Source organism: Oncorhynchus tshawytscha, linkage group LG09, assembly GCF_018296145.1.
Source record: "Oncorhynchus tshawytscha isolate Ot180627B linkage group LG09, Otsh_v2.0, whole genome shotgun sequence".
Classification (NCBI taxonomy): domain Eukaryota; kingdom Metazoa; phylum Chordata; class Actinopteri; order Salmoniformes; family Salmonidae; genus Oncorhynchus; species Oncorhynchus tshawytscha.
This window is the reverse complement of record NC_056437.1, coordinates 26,171,186-26,193,227: the sequence shown is the minus strand read 5'-3', so window position 1 is coordinate 26,193,227 and position 22,042 is coordinate 26,171,186. Positions and strand designations below refer to the sequence as shown.

General features: G+C 40.7%; 1 protein-coding gene across 16 annotated transcripts in view; it reads right to left on the bottom strand.

Moving 5' to 3' along the window:
• Positions 1-2,400: 2,400 nt before the first annotated feature.
• The window catches only part of LOC112257639 (RNA-binding protein Musashi homolog 2), a 432,435-nt gene continuing 412,793 nt past the window's right edge, over positions 2,401-22,042 (bottom strand). For 4 of the 16 annotated variants that reach the window (XM_042326705.1, XM_042326710.1, XM_042326709.1 and 1 more), the window contains exons 12-14: positions 17,027-17,206; positions 9,929-10,083; positions 2,401-4,587 (exon numbers count right to left, since the gene is read on the bottom strand). In XM_042326705.1, the coding sequence (XP_042182639.1) occupies positions 4,543-4,587; positions 9,929-10,083; positions 17,027-17,206 (380 nt within the window). In that variant the 3' untranslated portion in view covers positions 2,401-4,542. Of the gene's footprint in view, positions 4,588-5,980; positions 6,022-6,124; positions 6,196-9,928; positions 10,084-17,026; positions 17,207-22,042 lie in introns of all 16 variants that reach the window. The other 12 variants (XR_006084054.1, XR_006084056.1, XR_006084057.1 and 9 more) reach the window with 7 other exon arrangements.

Here is a 22,042-nt window from a genome sequence, read left to right as displayed (position 1 = left end):
ATTCATAATGTATTACCTATGCCAGACCACTGAACAAGGTCTATTTTGAATTTTGAAGACAATGCAATGCCAACTGAGCACACTAGCTCACCATAACGTTGACTCTTTTGACAGCGAGGGATGAAAACAGTGTTGGCTACTAAGTTATACAAACCCAAGGGAGATAGGGCTTTGCTGTGTCTAGAATACAGAGGGATCACTATTCTCATCTAGTCACACATGTTCACATGAGGGATATACAGGTCAGACACATAACATAACATGTATGTACTGTACACAGACTAATGAACATGGGGGAGATGGTGATTCATGGATGATGGTATGAAATGATTGGCCATTGCCTAGCACTTGCCTCAAGATTCAAGTTTAAATGAACACGGTCGAACACAAATATCAACACCTTCCAGGTCGTTTTTAAAAATTATTTTAGATTTTTTTCTCTCAAACCAACATTTTTCCAATGGATTTGTTTTAGTATAGTAAGATGTGTAACATTCATCAGCTGTAAACTGCTGTCAATGAAAAAGACAATGACAGCAACAGAGGCATGCTACCTTAAAGTCCAAGCTAATATTGAACACAGATCAAAGGGGAATGAGCTATTTAAATGGGATGACCAGCCTTTACTTTAATCAAAGGAGGTGTCTACTATAGACTAAGATCCTCAAGGCATTGTAATGGTATCATAGGCTATAGTAAGTATATGCTACTCATATCTATTCAATCCAACTGCTAAAGACCTTTGTGTAGGGCCTGGACTGCTGATTTCATCCTGCCAATTCCACATACATTTCATTTCTTTGTGAACATGTTGTTATGGACAGTACATCTATGAACTGATTACTCTAAGAACTACTATGTATTATCAACTCCTGTATAAGTCTAATTGAATTCACCCATAATATTTGACTTTCTCTGTCGTCCAATTAACTAAATCCTTGACAAAGGTCGGAATATATACATATATTCAAGTGCTGCAAACTATTACGAGTGAGAAATACATGTATATCCCCAATTGTAATCCCCCCCCCGCTATAGACATTACAGTTTTACTGACCAACTGAACTACTGTTTGAAGACATTCAACAACAGGTGAACTAATTGAAGACAATCTTCAGGAGTATCTCAAGTTTATGCCGTGTTGACCACCTTCACCAGTTATGAAACAATCATTAGAAAGATTCATTCTGTGTCATCTTTGCTCCAAGTATGTAATGGCATCTAAAAGCTAGATGACTTCAAATTCTTTCCAAAGGTTGTGACGTAATAAGCATGTCTGTCGAGATCTGTGAGAACAACATTAACAGACAACATCCACCTAACTTTGATTAGAATAAAGCGCTGGTTTTAAGGGACTAAAAAAAGTATTCACAAAAAAGTATGTTTTTATGAGTAAAATGAAAGGCAGAAACATTTCAAAAACAGAGTGGTAATCCAAAAATAGCAGAGCCATACAGGCATCTGGGATATAGTGTAAAAACATTAAAAGATATTACAGTTTATTATTAGTAGTAGTGTTATGATTATTAATATTATTATTATTATTGTAGTAATCATCATTAATATGTTAGAACTTTCTAAAAAATATGTTTTTTTTTGTTGCTTTCACATAAAATCTTTTTCCTAATTATAGCTTGTGTCCCTCTTAAAAAGTAATCAAAAATAAACATTTTGCATATCTAGCGTTAACATTTAAGGTAGTATGACACACCCCTTTTAAACATTCAAGGGAGGGGATCCAAATAATGCCTTGTTTAAAATTCCATCTTACAGCAATTTGATTCTCTATAATTCTTCTATGAGAGCTTTGGTTAGTTGAAACCATGTGAGATCGGTAAAGCACACACTCGCACACACTCGCACACACTCGCACACACTCGCACACACACTCGCACACACACACACACACACACACACACACACACACACACACACACACACACACACACACACACACACACACACACACACACACACACAAAGACATGCGAGGAACAAATGACATGGAACTGCTATTAAAATAACTGTTTGCAAATTTATGTCAAACTTTTGATAATAAGAGAAAGTTCTATCCTTACTGGTCATAAATCCACTAATAACTACAAGTATTATCTTAATTACATAACATCTACGACTAATTACAAGGAGATAGAGGAGAGTAAGAGAGCGAGAGAGAGGGGAAGAGAATGTGACAGAGAAAGGAGAGGAAAAAGCCAGAAAAAGAGAGAACGACAAAGAAGAGCATAGACCACTACACTGGTATCAAAGACAGCACTCTGTTACAAGTTCATTTTTGTTTGTTTTTTTGTGTGATTTTCTTTTACACACTATTGAAATACATGGATGATCAACAAAAGGTTGTATGTGGTGACAGGGAAGGGAATGGAAAGAGAGAAATCGATGGATGCACAGTACATTTTAATAATATCATATTACAATTAGTAACCACAAAAATATCAATAAAATCCCCTGATTCAAAATTGAAATCAGTGAAGAAGCATCTTTTTCTTTTTTTAAAAAGTTTTGTATTTCTTTTTTTCCTTTTACATTTGAACATTACAATGGTTCTCTTCCGTTTTCTCATTTCAATTATTACTTGATCATATCTCCACATCATTCAAAAGCATCCAGCATTTTTCTTCACCTGGTTGTTCTGAACCAAAGAGCTAATGAAATGAAACATCAGGTGAAATGAATTGTCAAACATATTTGCAGCAGGAAAAGTACATCAGAATATACACCACTCATTCCATCATCATGTTTACAAATCTTACTGCACTTTAAAGCATGTCGTTAAATGTCTCTATAATTGAGCAAAACCTGTCCCTACACATACTGTGTAAGAAATTAGCGCAGCAGCTATGGTTACCAGGATGAATAATTTATTCAGTGTCTTCTATTGGCTGGATCTAAAATAGCATCAATATTTTAGATTAGAAGTTGGCGTACACAATACAATGAAATCCAAAGACATGACCACAACACATTGGTAGTAATTAATCAGTTAATTGCTATTTGCCAAGCTGTTTGTGTATGCCTATTCTAGAGAGGAGCAACATCCAATAATCCTTCATACTTCACCCCAGAGACAGGACCATTTTAAATAGCCAACATATACATGTGCAAATAGGAAATGGCCTGTTCTTTCTTTACTGCTCACAGTGCAATGATTTATACATTTTTTTCCCCATTCAATGTTTGAATCTATTTGCCAGTAAAATAAATGAAACCTCTCAACGATTCCAAGGTATAACTCACAGGGCTGAGGTACGGTATCAAAATGTTTTCCTTCCTAATTCCTTCAACAGAGAACTGATGGAGTCCCAAACTTAAGAGGAACAAGCAGGAGGAAACAAACAACAACAACAAAACAACAAACAACAAGTTGAGGTTTTCTCTCAGGAGTATAAAAGTGTCTGGATGCGCAGAGTACTGTAAAATGTTTAGGCTCAAGTTCTATTCTTCAACACTAAGTACAGTGTGCTTTGGATTAAATGATCACTCAAATAATATTGATCTCTTAAATAACACTTGGTTAGACAAAAGATACCGATGATCTTTTATCCATTTTAAAACTGTGCGCTGAACTCACCACTTGTAAATGCACTGGTTTGACACTTGTAAAGTTATTCAGCTTGAGTATTTACAGAGCAAGCCATCAGTGTTGAAATGTGTTGTGTCCATCACTGGGGTAGTCACTGTCTCTGAGCAGTAAAGGATAATAGTATTTGTTTAGAGCTATTTTTCCTATTCACGCGCTAGAACATTTCTTTGACACACCATCACAAAAATATGCTATTCTCTCATCGAGTTGGTTATATGCAATGACTGGAATAGTATTTACAGTTACATTTCTTTTTCTTAAGTCTTTGAATTCACAATGTATTTATATGAAATGTTTTATAGTATACATATTTCTTTCTAAACAACAAAAACACCACTTGTAAAAAAGGACCATAAAAATATTGGAGTCCTCTTTGTATTGCCCAAAAATAGGTAATTATGGTTAACAATGAGACATCACAATAATTAAAAACAGCTACTAAGATTTATTAGTTAGTTACCCTCTCGAATTTTCATTTGAAATGAAATTGATGTTTTTTTCCAAGACTTTCCACTTTGGATTTCTTTTATGTGCAAAAAGACACCTAAAGCTCTGATCTTTTTTGATTAAACGAATTGGTACCAAATGTGAACACATTACTTCGTACATTCTCGACTATGACCCCCGAAAGAGAGAAGCATATCCATTTACATACATACACTACAAGAGAAAATCAAAAAATGACACAAATAATTAGGATCAAACCAAAATGCCTCTCTGTAAAGCTAATCAAACAACTAATAAAAGGAAGGAAAAAGAGTGAATGAAATCATCAAGAAATGTCATAACAAACCAGGTTGTCAGGTTACAGGTTTGGATTATGGTACAGCAGTTTTCTTTCCTTTCTGAGATGATTTTTTTTTATGTGGTTCCACCATTTCTCCTGGGTGATGCTGTAGTGCTTGAAGTTGGATGACATCACCTGTACACAGAGCCAATTAGAAGGTTCGGTCTGTCTTCCCTGGACCACCAGATAGACTCTGCTGAATAACACAGATGCAGTGGAACAATTAGGAGCATGTACATTTCAATAGCACACAACATAAGCTTCACCATAACCTAGCACACTAAGAAAACAACATGAGCCTCGTATAACAGTACGTTGTTTGCTACTATACTAACAATATGCGTGAGTCAGTGAGGCATGTACAGTATATACACACAACCACACACGCACAAGAGACCACAACTGCATTCTACTATAGTGAGGTCATCACAAGCAAAGCTATCAGGAACTCATTCTCCCAGAATTCCAGTTTACACAGATTGCATCTATTACTGTTGCTTTCTCTTGCCTCATGCACTTTGAACAGCATCAGTGTTAAGGAGGGTGCTAATTGAGTGTGTTCAATTATATTAGTGAGTTTCATAACTGGAACATTGGCTATTACCTTCAGATGACTCCCTAACCAACAACGTCAACCACAGGCAATAGGAATTACACTGAATTTGACATGTCATGTGCATGCTTTATTTGACACATTTGCCTGAGTGATGCATTGTATGTAGACAGACCAGGCTTCAAAAGTGTTAAGTCCCTAACATGTTTTGGAATATATGGGGGGGCAGTAAGGACAAAATACTAGTTGCCTTGCATGTTTCCCAGATGACAAACTGTACTGTACAGTAAAAGTGAACGGAGAACAAACCCAATCATCTGCCATTAATGCAAACTAGAGAAAGCAACAGTACACAGTCAATTCATCCAAGAACGTCATTATTGTTATTCCATTTATGTACAGGCCTATAGGAGTAGTGTACACAGTCAATTCATCCAAGAACGTCATTATTGTTATTCCATTTATGTACAGGCCTATAGGAGTAGTGTACACAGTCAATTCATCCAAGAACGTCATTATTGTTATTCCATTTATGTAGAGGCCTATAGGAGTAGTGTACACAGTCAATTCATCCAAGAACGTCATTATTGTTATTCCATTTATGTACAGGCCTATAGGAGTAGTGTACACAGTCAATTCATCCAAGAACGTCATTATTGTTATTCCATTTATGTACAGGCCTATAGGAGTAGTGTACACAGTCAATTCATCCAAGAACGTCATTATTGTTATTCCATTTATGTACAGGCCTATAGGAGTAGTGTACACAGTCAATTCATCCAAGAACGTCATTATTGTTATTCCATTTATGTACAGGCCTATAGGAGTAGTGTACACAGTCAATTCATCCAAGAACGTCATTATTGTTATTCCATTTATGTACAGGCCTATAGGAGTAGTGTACACAGTCAATCAGGGAGGACAAGTTCCACAACCAAAGCTTAATCATGTTGTTTTGTAAAAGCATGGACTTGTAGTAATTTGCCATTGCATGCATTTAGCTTAATAGACATATTAAAAAAGTGTGTTTCTGTACCTGTACAAGTTTGTAGGATGGTGAGGTGAAATAGAGGGTTACTGTATGTATTTTAACAGAAGAAAGGAGAGGTGGAATTGGAGTAACAGAGTAGAGGTAAATCTACAGAAAAGACTGCTAAACAATATAAATGGAATATAATACCTCCAATAAGATGGCAACCGAACACCTGTTCAATGGTATCCATTTGTAAAAGCTGTCGCAATCAACGGGCCCTAAAAGTATACAGTTAGTACCTTTGTCAGTATGCATTTCAAGGAAAAAAAGAGTTAGTACATTGTATTGTATCCATTTTGTTCCGCTAGCATGAATGGGTATTCTCTGTTCCTGTTCATCATTTTGATCACTAAAGCAACAGACAAACATCATAAATCAAATGTGTTTTTTATTCTTAGGGGGGAAGAACCTGTCCCTTGTAGCATTTGACAGATGTCTTACTTAGTGAGGGTGTTTATACTGTTATTCACTGATCTTCAAAACACCACAACTACTGGAGGTCAATTCCACTTGGTGACAGAATGTTCACATCTTCTAAATGATTCAGTTCATTCTAATGAACAGATGGAAGAGAGCTTGAACTGAGTAAAAAGCTACAAGGGTGATTGAAAGAAATTATATCAAATGTATCATTAGGAAATAGAGACAAAACAAAGGGAGCGCTTGAGAAGAGGGTGAATAGAGGCAAATTCAAGTGCAATGCGTTTTGAAGAGAAGAATTACAATCCCTCAACACAGTAAAGGCCATAGGGGCCAGCCCATCCAACTACTGCACAGGGCCTAAGGACCTGTGAGAGACATAAGATTTCACTTTTTACACACGTATACTCATTCATGCCAACATAAACAATATTAATCAATTACAATTCAATTCATGCAAAAGCTACTTAGCATCGTCAAACAAAATCTTCCATAATGAGTCATTCTGCATAATGCCAATCAACCACATTGTCTGAACCATATCAGTGAACTGAGACACTGACACAGCATTCTTAGAGAGCAGAAACAACAGAACATCAATGAGTCTTTTCTTTTAACTGAGCCAGTTATCTAGCTTCTCATCTGTCTATTGTGTCTGTGACAAGTTAAGGAAGGTTTAAATAAACGCTTCAATGAAACACACCCAAAAATATCTGGAATGTTCATGAGCCATTCATTTTCTTTGTCATCTTGTTCAATTCAAATTCAAGGGGACAAATGAGCATGAGCCCAATCTATTATTGGTTATGACTCAGGAACTGTTTTAGCATTGACATCGTCTGACATCTCTCTAGTCAGAGCTGTTACACCAAACTGGGAGATCGTGTGGCAAGTCAAAGTGACTGAAGTCATCCATGAGGTTGTAACCTGTCAAGTTCCAATATGTGATCTTTTGGCTGCATGTAACACAGAAATTAATTTAAAAACGTCATTTTAGTTCTGAATCATTTCCCTTCTTAATGTTGTGGGTAGAGACTTCATCTGCCTGCACACTGAAGGTTGCCACGGCGCTTCACTGGTTCATTTCACTCTGTTCGAATCATTGAGTCATTTTAAGGTGGATTAGGTTGAATGGAATTTAGTAGAACTGAAGTAAAAATTAAAAACACATTTCACAACCCTTTTTTCTTGTGTAAAAAAAAGTATATCTGCATCAAAGATATCATATCTCCCTTCAAATGTACTGTCGAAATACAATTTAACATTGTTAAATGGCCTTCTTTTCACCAGTGTTTAGACAATGAACATTTTCTCATCTTCACAACAAAAGTTGAATCCCAATCCCATGTGCAACCTTTATCTGAGTCAGCTAGACTATGGATACAAACGGAAAAGGTTTGTATCCAAAAGAAAAAAAAGAACCCAAAACAATGGGTGCAAGCAGGCAATTTAAAAAATCCATTCTAACAGTGTTTTAAAGAATTTTCTGCAATTAATGTTGTTCAATGGGCCTACGTTCCTTTTATACTTTCATGATTACTGTGTTCCTAAGTCCTCAGAGTTCTAAGTATTTCTGAAGCAGTTCATTCCCAGAGAATACATCTGAAACTAAAATACAGAAAACATCTCCTGACATGTCCACTCTCTTTCTGACACGCGTAAACTAGGAGACACTAACAAGCTGGTGTCAGGTTGAACACGTTCACAGTGTTTAAAGAGACAGGTGACTGGCAGCGAGGGATACAAACTCAAGAGAATGCCGAAATGTTGGCAGTGCCAATTTAGCAGAGACAGGTCAGTAACAAGATTTAACATTGAGCAAATGAAATGGTTTCATAGTGTGTGTGTAGGTGAACTTCAGTCCTTCAGTAAATTCTATAACAAACATTGTCTTTCTTCCTAAATTGAGACCGACAAAGATTCAACCAATCAGACATGGCACAGCTGACAACTAATAAGGAAAGCTGTGCTCTGCCAGAAAAAATACCAATTAAATGTATTTTTCTGCAGCGTTGTGCTTTTGATGGGATATCATGTTTCAGTTTCACTTGATAGATACAATGTTGGCAATTTGCTAATTCCCTCTGATTAATACAGTCTCTTCCTCAATTGTTTTCCGCATTTTTTAAATATTTTTTTACAAGTCTGATACTGTTGACAGGACAACACACCAGCCCTCTGATCTTCACCAACTGATTGATTCAGTCAAATCTCATTTGATCTTTTTAAAAGTTTGATTGACACAACACTTCATACACCTCTGAAGTGTAGTTAGTGGTGAACCCAGTCACAAGTAGAGAGGGAGTGCAGTATGCATTGCCTCCTTGTAACACTAACACACACATACATTATGTACAGTGCATTTGGAAAGTATTCAGACCCCTTGACTTTTTCCAAATTCTGTTACGTTACAGCCTTATTTAATGGATTAAATAAATAATAATAATCAATATACATACAATACCCCATAATGACAAAGGGAAAACAGGGTTTTAGATTTATTTGCTAATTTATAAAAAATAAAAAACAGAAATACCTTATTCAGACCCTTTGCAATGAGAATCGAAATTAAGCTCAGGTGCATCCTGTTTCCATCGGTGAAGCACGGTGGTGGCAGCATCATGCTGTGGGGATATTTTTTAGCGGCAGGGACTGGGAGACTAGTCAAGTTCGAGGGAAAGATGAATGGAGCAAAGTACAGAGAGATCCTTAATGAAAACCTTCTCCAGAACACTCAAGACCTCAGACTGGGGTGAAGTTTTACCTTCCAACACCACAACGACCCTAAGCACACAGCCAAGATAACGCAGGAGTGGCTTCGGGACAAGTCTCTGAATGTCCTTGAGTGTTCAAGCTCGGACTTGAACCTGATTGAACATCTCTGGAGAAACCTGAAAATGCTCCCCATCCAACCTGACAGAGCTTGAGAGGATCTGCAGAGAAGAATGGGATAAACTGCCCAAATACAGGTGTACTAAGCTTATAGTGTTATACTCAAGAATACTCAATGTTGTAACCGCTGCCAAAGATGCTTCAACAAAGTACTGAGTAAGGGGTCTGAGTACTTATGTAAATGTGATATTTCAGTTTAAAATTAAAAAATCGAAAAAACAGTTTTTGCTTTGTCATTATGGGTTATTGTGTGTGGATTGATGAGGGAAACATCTATTTTTAATCAATTTTAGAATAAGGCTGTAACGTAATAAAATGTGGAATAAGTCAAGGGGTCAGAATACTTTTCAAATGCACTGTATAAGGACAGCAGTCTAATTGGTTAGACCAGGGGTGTCAAACTCATTCCATGGAGGGCTTAGTATCTGCTGGTTTTTGTTTTTTCCTTTCAATTAAGACCTAGACAACCAGGTGAGGGGTGTTCCTTACTAATCAGTGACCTTCATTCATCAATCAAGTACAAGGGAGGAGCGAAAACCGGGGGACACTTGGCCCTCCATGGAATGAGATTGACACGTGCGGGCTAGACAGACAGACAGACAGAACGGTCAGTGGACAGAGAAGGTGCACTGTACTCACTGCGATACTGTGGCCGAAGCCGGAGCCAGCCTGTGGGCTAGCAGCACTGATGTAGTTAGCCACATTGGAGTCCTGGCCTCCAGGGCCGTACAGGTCGGCTACAGGCCCTGGGCTGTTGGCACCTGGGAAGCCTCCAGGACGAGCTGGGTTTCCCCCTGTACATAGAGCACAGCAGGGGGGCAACAATTCAGTTCCACCGCGGTCCTTCACAGAGCACAGGTGATAACTTATATGTAGCTAGTTCATTCTGGGTCATTCTTCCACAATATAGACATTCACATCCAAGAATACATTACTGAACTCATGTCTGGGAAGAGGTATATTAATCAATACTATAATTAAACATAACACACATTAGTGAGTAATTGGTAATGCCATTTGAGGCCTGTTTGCATGTAAACTGCATTAATTTGGTTGGGGATTGACAGAAGAAATGTTGCAGGCTTGAGGCGGCAAGAGCAATGTAAAAGATGAATCCAGTATGATATTCTAGAGATATCTACATGCTACGTATACTATACAGTGAAAAACACTCACACCACAATCATGCACAATAGAAACTGTAAGCAGACCACCAGAGATACTTGGACCATGCTACCAACTATTAAGGTGTAGTTATGTATGTTGACAAGTGTTCATTTTATTGGTAATTATTATAATATTCAAGAGGTGCCATATAGTTAAGGGGGCAGCTTAGTTGCTTTGGATTCTATACTCATGTAGGTATAACACCAGTTGATGTTTTTTTATTTGCCCGATTAGACAAAAACCTGATTGGACAAAACATTCCAATGTACATAGACACTTTTTTTCTTTCATTGCATCTTACAATATATCTATATCTATTCCATGCATATTTGGCCTGGCCATTTCCTGACTTCAGGATTTCAGTAAACTGCAGAAAGAGTTCTGATTATGTTTGTTAAAAATTCCACTCCAGCAAGAAAATAAAGGACACAAGTGTTCTACAGACAGAGGAGATATAAACCCTGGGAAATATACAAAATATAAAAGCTTGCCCTGAGTTCATCCACAGGTACACAATGTGGAGATGTAAACGAACCACTCTGTGTGACCTCTAACCTATGCCCTGTGGCTAGGAGAGAGTCTGACTAATAAAAAGGCCTTTTGAAAACCCAGACGCCCAGCGATGGCCAATAACACTGGCAAAATAAAACTAAGCTGGGGGGGCACAGTGATGTCTTAAAACAGTATAACTGCTACACCACTTCAATCTCCTCCTCTGTCAGATTCACATAACCCTCCATCTCACCCCCATTGAGAAATAAACCATGAAAATGCAGAAATGAAATGAAAAGGAAAAGAGAAACACTGGAGTTCTGAGGCTCTTGACTGTGGCATATCTCCTACAAAAACGGAAAGTTGATCTGTAGGCTATGTGTTTGGAGTTTAATATAGAAATATATACATGATGCTAGATTTTGAGCTCATGAGGCTAATATGATCTGTACTGTACAGGGATGCCTTGCATGGCACTTCAAAAACAAGCTTTAGATGCTATTGAAATGCAAAACACACACCCTTATCAGATGCTATAGTCCTTCAGAAGTTGTGGCACATCACTTTATCTATACTAACTCTGTGAGGAGCACAAAATCCCTCTTACAGTGGGTTTCTTCCTAAATGTCAAATGAGAACCTGTCCCAGACCATAGAGATCTACTGAGGGAGCCATTCTTATGGCTGGCCTCACGGGTCTGGTCTGTATGGAACAGCACTTAATAAACTTGCTTATTAAGCAATTACAGCTATTTTCAGTTTAAACGGTAATCCTAATTTCTTATAATTACTGGATTCTATTGAATGGCGCACAGCACCGCACCCCGATGGGAAACAGGATTGATGCTTTTCCTTAAACCTCGGGGCTACATGGCCTCAGTCATTAAGTTTAATAGCAAAACATGAGTTACACTTATTGGGGTTGACTGGTGGCTTCGCGGCGCCCATGCTAATTTAACGAGCCAGCCTTTGATTACACAGCATCTTTAAAGACACAGGTGACTCATCTGTTCCGCACCAACTCCCCTCGCTGGGGTCTTATTCATGTCACTTTGTATGTTGTTTCTGCTCTGACAAAGTGTTTGTGTGGATAAGAGAGAAAGGTGCTGATACAAATGTCATTCTATGCCTACACTGCTTTCCTATTTTCAGCAAAAAATAACATTAACCTACATTAGTAGGTTCAACAAAAAAGCAAACCTGGTGATATTTGTAGATACGACTGTGTCTGTGAGACTGGGGTGGGTAGATATGAACAAACATTCCCCAGAAAAATACATCATTGGGGCTTAAGTATCTGAGCAATGACAAAGCAGGAGGTCAATACGATGATGTTTATCCACTGTAGGATCATATGGCTATGTTTTATGTCCTGTCATTGGGTCTTAATAACTGAAGCAGTTTGTAGACTGTAGTTTGACTGGTGTGATCACGTCTATTGAGTTGCACTTTAAAATACATCAATGTATTCACAGTCTGAAAGCACTTGGGGCTACAGGGGAAGCATTCTCTTTAAGGTAAACAGGGGTGGAGGTGGTTTACAATTAACATTTGCCATGAAAGCATTTCTATTCAGACTGGCAGTTAATTTCCTGGTGGCTGGGCGTCTGTCTCAGCTTCCCTACCGTTACCCACAGGGCATCATTAGAAAACCGGGAGGAGCCATTCACAACGGGCCTTTACCAAATGAGGAAAGCCACAAAACACTTCCTCTTCTACAGCCAAGCACAGAAAAAAATAAAGAATCAACACACTATACAATTCCCCACATTCAGCACCTTGGCGTTTAGATGTAGACCCTCTCTTCTCTACAGCTGTGTGTGTAATCAAAGCCCCTTATCACCACTCTGTGTGTAAATGGAGAGGTGGATGTAGGCCTGCAGTCCTGCCATCTTCCTGTGAAGCCCTAGGACACAGACAGACAGTGGAGTCCTGAAGGGATCCATCCCAATGAGTCATGCAGGCAGACAAATCTCCACCCAGAATGGGCCGGCCTCCAAACCAGGAGATCTGTGTAATCCTCGCTGTAAAGCACGGGGCCTAAAGATGTCTTTTCCTGTCTGCTGCCAAAGCCAATGAGGCAGGACTAGTGAGGAGTACAGGGACGGACTGCGGAGGGCCTCAACACCTGCCGCTGCCTGCTGGTCACCACTCCTCCACTCCACTCTTTCATTGGTACAATAGAGTAGGACTCTACAGAGCAGTGACGGCACCATTAGTCAGTCTGGTTGGGTCATCATCATCAGCAGACATCATTACTGTCTCTAGTCTACATGGCCATTTCATCTGGACGGGAGGATAAGATCTGGTCAGGAGAGAGCCACACCAGTAGGCAAACTCACGCATATTTTCAGTGATATCATCTGTTTCACTGTTAGTAAGATTGTTTGAAGAGCGATACAACAAGAACATACAGTGAGCCCAAAAATATCTACTGTGGATCAGATCAACACCACCAAATCACATCTACAGCTCTCTGCCTGACATCCCCTGAGCTGGGGTCAATAAGGAACACTTCTCACAACATTTTCCTCTCAACATGGTTTTTCTCGTGTACACTTACTCCTCAAAATATCAAATGCAATTTAGTGAAATGACATCTCTTGTCAGTTTTATCAGGAACAAACCTATGACCAAACGAATAGCACATGCTGACCCTGAATGTGGTTTAAAATGAGGGTAATCAATTGAAATTAAATTGTTATAGCTACGTATTTTCTGAAGAGGAAATGGCATAGAAACACAATTGCTTTCCACTGACTTATTGGATGCAACATATAGTTTCCACTATGTAAAGAACACAACCTTGGGAAAGACACACCAAATTGCAAAGGTAAATGTTAGCGCTTCTGCAAAAAACACACACTGATATCATACTGAAACATGCCACTTGTAATGTAATAGCTAAATTATGCATATGACTGCACTAGGATGTAATGTTACTTTAATCTATAAACAAAACAAGTCTTCTGATTGCCTAGTTGTCTGCAAAACAATTATCCATCACTCAATCATTTCCAATACACTCTCACTGACTAACCCTTTCACTGACTAACCCTTTCACTGGCTAACCCTTTCACTGACTAACCCTTTCACTGACTAACCCTTTCACTAAATACCCCTTCACTGACTAACCCTTTCACTGACTAACCCTTTCACTGGATACCCCTTCACTAACCCTTTCACTGACTAACCCTTTCACTGACTAACCCTTGCACTGACTAACCCTTTCACTGACTAACCCTTTCACTGGCTAACCCTTTCACTGACTAACCCTTTCACTGGATACCCCTTCACTGACTAACCATTTCACTGACTAACCATTTCACTAACAAACCCTTTCACTGACTAACCCTTTCACTGACTAACCATTTCACTGACTAACCATTTCACTGACTAACCCTTTCACTGACTAACCCTTTTTCACTGGATACCCCTTCACTGACTAACCCTTTCACTGACTAACCCTTTCACTGGATAACACTTTCACTGACTAACCCTTTCACTAACTAACCCTTTCACTGACTAACCCTTTCACCGACTAACCCTTTCAATGACTAACCCTTTCACTGGCTAACCCTTCACTGGATAAACCTTTCATTGACTAACCCTTCACTGGCTAACCCTTTCACTGGCTAACCCTTCACTGGATAACCCTTTCACTGACTAACCCTTCACTGGCTAACCCTTTCACTGACTAACCCTTTCACTGGCTAACCCTTTCACTGACTAACCCTTTCACTGACTAACCATTTCACTGGCTAACCCTTTCACTGGCTAACCCTTCACTGGCTAACCCTTCACTGACTAACCCTTTCACTGGCTAACCCTTCACTGGCTAACCCTTTCACTGGCTAACCCTTCACTGACTAACCCTTTCACTGACTAACCCTTTCAATGACTAACCCTTTCACTGGCTAACCCTTCACTGGATAAACCTTTCACTGACTAACCCTTTCACTGGCTAACCCTTCACTGACTAACCCTTTCACTGACTAACCCTTTCACTGACTAACCATTTCACTGACTAACCATTTCACTGGCTAACCCTTCACTGGATAAACCTTTCACTGACTAACCCTTTCACTGACTAACCCTTTCACTGACTAACCATTTCACTGACTAACCCTTTCACTGACTAACCCTTCACTGACTAACCCTTTCACTGACTAACCCTTTCACTGACTAACCCTTTCACTGACTAACCCTTCACTGACTAACCCTTTCACTGGCTAACCCTTCACTGACTAACCCTTTCACTGACTAACCCTTTCACTGACTAACCATTTCACTGACTAACCCTTTCACTGACTAACCCTTTCACTGACTAACCCTTCACTGACTAACCCTTCACTGACTAACCCTTCACTGACTAACCCTTTCACTGACTAGCCCTTTCACTGGCTAACCCTTCACTGACTAACCCTTTCACTGGCTAACCCTTCACCGACTAACCCTTTCACTGACTAACCCTTCACTGACTAACCCTTCACTGGCTAACCCTTCACTGACTAACCCTTTCACTGACTAACCCTTTCACTGACTAACCCTTCACTGACTAACCCTTTCACTGACTAACCTTTCACTGACTAACCCTTTCACTGACTAACCCTTCACTGACTAACCCTTCACTGACTAACCCTTTCACTGACTAACCCTTCACTGACTAACCCTTTCACTGACTAACCCTTTCACTGACTAACCCTTTCACTGGCTAACCCTTCACCGACTAACCCTTTCACTGACTAACCCTTCACTGACTAACCCTTCACTGGCTAACCCTTCACTGACTAACCCTTTCACTGACTAACCCTTTCACTGACTAACCCTTCACTGACTAACCCTTTCACTGACTAACCTTTCACTGACTAACCCTTTCACTGACTAATCCTTCACTGACTAACCCTTCACTGACTAACCCTTTCACTGACTAACCCTTCACTGACTAACCCTTTCACTGGCTAACCCTTCACCGACTAACCCTTTCACTGACTAACCCTTCACTGACTAACCCTTCACTGGCTAACCCTTCACTGACTAACCCTTTCACTGACTAACCCTTTCACTGACTAACCCTTCACTGACTAACCCTTTCACTGACTAACCCTTTCACTGACTAACCCTTTCACTGGCTAACCCTTCACTGACTAACCCTTTCACTGACTAACCCTTTCACTGACTAACCCTTTCACTGACTAACCCTTTCACTGGCTAACCCTTCACCGACTAACCCTTTCACTGACTAACCCTTCACTGACTAACCCTTCACTGGCTAACCCTTCACTGACTAACCCTTTCACTGACTAACCCTTTCACTGACTAACCCTTCACTGACTAACCCTTTCACTGACTAACCCTTTCACTGACTAACCCTTTCACTGGCTAACCCTTCACTGACTAACCCTTTCACTGACTAACCCTTTCACTGACTAACCCTTTCACTTTTCACTGACTAACCCTTTCACTGACTAACCCTTTCACTGACTAACCCTTTCACTGACTAACCCTTTCACTGACTAACCCTTCACTGACTAACCCTTCACTGACTAACCCTTCACTGACTAACCCTTTCACTGACTAACCCTTTCACTGGCTAACCCTTCACTGACTAACCCTTTCACTGACTAACCCTTTCACTCTCCCAGTCAGTCAGTCTTTCACTCTCATTCAAATGTTGAAATCAAAAAGGTTCAAATGTCCATGTGGTTGAATTGTGTGGATGGGGACATAAGAAAAGTAAATGAGAGCTTTCTCACAGAGGACATTGTAGTCCAGTCCCCTACCTGCCATGCTCTGTGTATGGAGGATAACATACATGTCCTCCCCTTGGAGCAAGCAGGGGCATGGAACAAACTTCACAAATAAACAGAAAAAGTTACATTGAAAATGAAAAAGAAGGAATAAACATGCAATGCATTGCTGGCAAGACGTTCATCCTTATCGCATTTATTTCTTTCCTCGTCAAAGACCAACAAAAAAAATGTCAACCAAAAAACTGCATAGATCATCTGTATGGAGGAAACTTCATGAGTCAAACTGAACAGTCCAGACGGTGGATGAGAGAGATGCACATACAAACCTGGGCTCTTAAACTGATCCGGGCTGTGCAGGTGCTGGAGGGGGGAGTTGCAGGCGGAGGTGGCATGCTCACTGTGCAGCATCTGAGCCGCCTGGGGCCCCAGGGAGCCATAGTCCGCAAAGGAGCAGGGCGCCCCCCTCTGGTCACTGGGCGCAGAGTAAAACCCGTAATCGTGAAAGCCTGAGAGGTACAGTATAGGTTGGGGAGGGGGAGGGGAAGGGACTCCATCATTGTGGAAAACGTTTGTTTCACAGTAGTCAATGTCCAGACTCATAAGCATGGCATGGTGGTTGGTGTGTGACTACTTATGAGGGGTTAATTTGGCTGAGATACATTGTGTCCTCTCCCTGCTCTCCCTCCCCAGCAGATCCTGCTGCCAGTCTGAGTGTCTGAGGTGTAGGAGTCTGTCAGAACCAGGGTAACGCATCATCCCTCTATAGGGGACCCAACCCATTTAGTGGAATTACATGGTTGACTGTCAAAGATGATAGGATTGTTGACTGTCTAAGATAATAGGATTGTTGACTGTCTACGATAATAGGATTGTTGACTGTCTAAGATAATAGGACGGTTGAGTGTCAAATAAGATAATAGGATGGTTGATTGTCTAAGATAACAGGATGGTTGACTATCTAAGATAATAGGATGGTTGACTGTCTAAGATAATAGGATGTTTGACTGTCTACGATAATAGGATTGTTGACTGTCTAAGATAATAGGACGGTTGAGTGTCAAATAAGATAATAGGATGGTTGATTGTCTAAGGTAATAAGATGTTTGACTGTCTAAGAGAATAAGATTGTTGACTGTCTAAGATAATAGGATGGTTGAGTGTTAAATAAGATAATAGGATGGTTGATTGTCAAAGATAATAGGATGGTTGACTATCTAAGATAATAGGATGGTTGACTGTCTAAGATAATAGGATGGCTGACTGTCTAAGATAATAGGATGGTTAACTGGCTAGTAACAATCATAAGACAAACAGTGAAGTAGGAGCTTTTTGAGGTAGTAGACTAGCTGTCTCTAAATCCTATACATGAATCAATCTAACCTGATTCCCTCACATTGTCCTGCAATTCAGAGAGAGGGATGAAATTGGAGAATCATTAAAAACACAGGTCAATACATCTTTAATTTGACGACTACAATGCTTACTGGACATATCTGATGTAAACACATCATTCAACGGGAGGAAAATGTAGAATGCGTACAAATCAATAATTAATTTCATGCCTCTGATTTTGAACCACTACTACTACATATTGAGGTCTATGCATGTGACATTTTCTTTGGGTTGGATAACAAAGAGACACATTCATGTTTACTGACCATTACCAAAAGGCAGGGCTCCAAAACACTCCACACTTATTGGGCCATTCAAACGTGGCCCTCATTCCACACAGATGGAGGATTATCAACGCTTCAGAAATCGTCATTCAGCAATAAGACGTGCTGACATTTACTGCTTGTCCTCTTAATCTGAGACAAGCTGCTCTTATAAAGAGAGCCATTAAAGGCAATTGTTCCCTCTCGCACCTCTTCAATATGGGGAGTTAATCCACTCAAGGAAAAGCTGAGATTGGCGTCAGCGGCTCTTTTCACGGCAGGTCTCCCTGCTGTGTGCTTGTTTTTTATATGAGTCTCCAACTGAAGAGGCGATCAAAGCCGTGCCACACCTAGACTGCCATAATGAGCTTGTCAGCAGCTGCCAAATGGAATCTAAACACCAGGCGTGTTCCTTAGCCGGCGCTTTAGGGCCTCACAGTTTCACTGCGCGCTACTCGGGCTCCATTCCCACTTCTTAAATAATGGGCTCCTAAAATGGCAGACTTCCAGTCATGTACAGTAAACCCTGAGACGTGGAACAAAGCTCCATAACGCAATAACCCCTTTACATCTCTCTTAAACAACTGCTACCGAAAACTGATCAGTCTTTACCAATGAGGAAAATGATGACAACTCAGAACTCAGAGAAGGGCAACATTAATGGGAAGATAAAGGAATGAATGAGTGAACGGGTCGATGCAAGAATAAAAAAGAATGATAAAACCGTACTTTCACCTCCAGTTTTACATACACTAAGTCGACTGTGCCTTTAAACAGCTTGGAAAATTCCAGAAAATGATGTCATGGCCTTAGAAGCTTCTGATAGGCTAATTGACATCATTTGAGTCAATTGGAGGTGTACCTGTGGATGTATTTCAAGGCCTACCTTCAAACTCAGTGCCTCTTTGCTTGACATCATGGGAAAATCAAAAGAAATCAGCCAAGACTTCAGAAAAATAACCTCCACAAGTCTGGTTCATCCTTGGGAGCAATTTCCAAATGCCTGATGGTACCACGTTCATCTGTACAAACAATAGTACACAAGTATAAACACCATGGGACCACGCAGCCGTCATACCACTCAGGAAGGAGACGTGTTTGTCTCCTAGAGATGAACGTACTTTGTGGTGAAAAGCAACAGCAAAGGACCTTAAGAAGATGCTGGAGTAAACAGGTACAAACGTATCTATATCCACAGTAAAACGAGTCCTATTTCGACATAACCTGAAAGGCCGCTCAGCAAGGAAGAAGCCACTGCTCCAAAACCGCCATAAAAAAGCCAGACTACGGTTTGCAACTGGGACAAAGATAGTACTTTTTGGAGAAATGTCCTCTGGTCTGATGAAACAAAAATAGAACTGTTTGGCCATAATGACCATCATTATGTTTGGAGGAAAAAGGGGGAGGCTTGCAAAGCCAAAGAACACCATCCCAACCGTGAAGCACGGGGGTGGCAGCATCATGTTGTGGGGGTGCTTTGCTGCAGGAGGGAGTGGTGCACTTCACAAAATAGATGGCATCATGAGGTAGGACAATTATGTGGATATACTGAAGCAACATCCCAAGACATCAGTCAGGAAGTTAAAGCTTGGTCGCAAATGGGTCATCCAAATGGACAATGACCCCAAGCATACTTCCAAAGTTGTGGCAAAATGGCTTAAGGACAACAAAGTTGAGGTATTGGAGTGGCCATCACAAAGCCCTGACCTCAATCCTATAGAACATTTGTGGGCAGAACTGAAAAAGCGTGTGTGAGCAAGGAGGCCTACAAACCTGACTCAGTTACACCAGCTCTGTCAGAAGGAATAGGCCAAAATTCACCCAACTTATTGTGGGAAGCTTGTGGAAGGCTACCCAAAACATTTGACCTAAGTTAAACAATTTAAAGGCAATGCTATCAAATACTAATTGAGTGTATGTACACTTCTGACGCACTGGGAATGTGATGAAAGAAATAAAAGCTGAAATAAATAATTTTCTCTACGATTATTCTGACATTTCACATTCTTAAAATAAAGTGGTGATCGTAACTGACCTAAGACAGATCATTTTTACTAGGATTAAATGTCAGGGACTGTGAAAAAGTGAGTAAATGTATTTGGCTAAGGTGTATGTAAACTTCCGACTTCAACTGTAAATCTTTGTAACCTAAGACAAGTCTTCCAAACAAGTCTAGAAATGAGAGAATGTCAAGGAGCTGTTATGACTACAGTGGTATCAGACAGAGCTGTCTCCTCTCAGTGTGATAGAGAGGATATGACAGGACCCAGGGACAGGTGCTGAGTCACCAGTGATCTGCACTCAACCCTCAGTCTATCTCTGTATTTTAGTTTTGGAGGCTGCCTGGCTGGCTGCTGTCTGTCTTTGTCTGTCTGTCTGTCTGTGCCCGACTGTCACACGGGTGGCCATTCAGCATTCTGCACGTGCTCCAGTAACATTAAATCCAGCTGCACCTCCTCTGTACCCCACACCACAGCCATGCCACCAACCACAGAGCCAGTACTCCCAGGCAGGGACGTTCTCTTACACACACCAACGACCTGGGAGACACTCCCTCTGCAGCACGGGAATGAGAACGGGCCAGGTTGAATTATGGACGAGGGCATTTCACAGGGTCACTGCTTTTCTCTGAAGGATGTGCTCTTTTCCGGGACTGGGGAAAAAGGATAAGGGACCAAATTTCCTGAGTGTTCCACCTCCTTATCTTCACCCCTGCCCACACCATCCTCCTTTCTTCTGCCTGTGTTATGGAATGCCGCCTTCAGGCGACTTTCACGGGAGATACGCATTCAGCCCAGCTTTAATCATTAAGGACACCAGGAGAAAACTAGGGACACTTGTGTTTAATCCGTTTGTGACATCCACGCTAATAGCCGTCCGTCCTTGAGTTTCCGAGGTGGTTTTCCCATGCTCATCTCTAATTAGACAAGCTTCCTCTGCTTCCTCTCCTCTTCCTAATTAGATCTTTAACAACAAACAAGCAGCGACCTTTACAAAGGCCTTGCCACAATCTCCCCCATTAGTTAAACGGCTGAGAGGTGCTCGGCTGAGGGAGGGGAGGGAGGGGGAGGCCCTGCTTTGTCCCTGGCCCAGCCACACCACCCGTGCCACATCCGTATGGTACCGGCTGCCAGGCCCCCGACAATGGCAGCTTCCTGTTGCAATCTGCATAATTCCACCAATTCCAGGATAGCGGGAACGACAGGACACAAAGACGACATCCACAGACACAACAAATACACATGGTGGCTTTGTTTGCGCTGACACGGACAATTAGTCCTCAGCTGCTGGCATGAGGCCTCTCACTGCCGGGAGGGTCTTATCTAATAAAGCCAGGCAAAATTACTTTTATTGTTCAGGTAGATTGCGTCTAATGATAGTGCCACCAGTGGGAGAGGATATGAATAAAATTAGGCTCACTGAAAACGCTCCCTTCTATGGACCAAAGCTGCCATCTGGGAGAGGCAGAATAGCTTGATTATCTTCCCCAACTAATTTTCTTTTCAGAGCAAACAAATGATTTAAGCTACTTTCACTTGGGCGAAGGTGAGAAACAGAACGAGAGTGACGAAAAGTGGCTGAACATCAAAGATGTAGAAATAATGGCTTTCCTTTGATCATCCTAACAGACATATGTTTTTTACCAAGCTGTTAGAGAGGGCCTAATTCTCCCATTTCTCTACACTA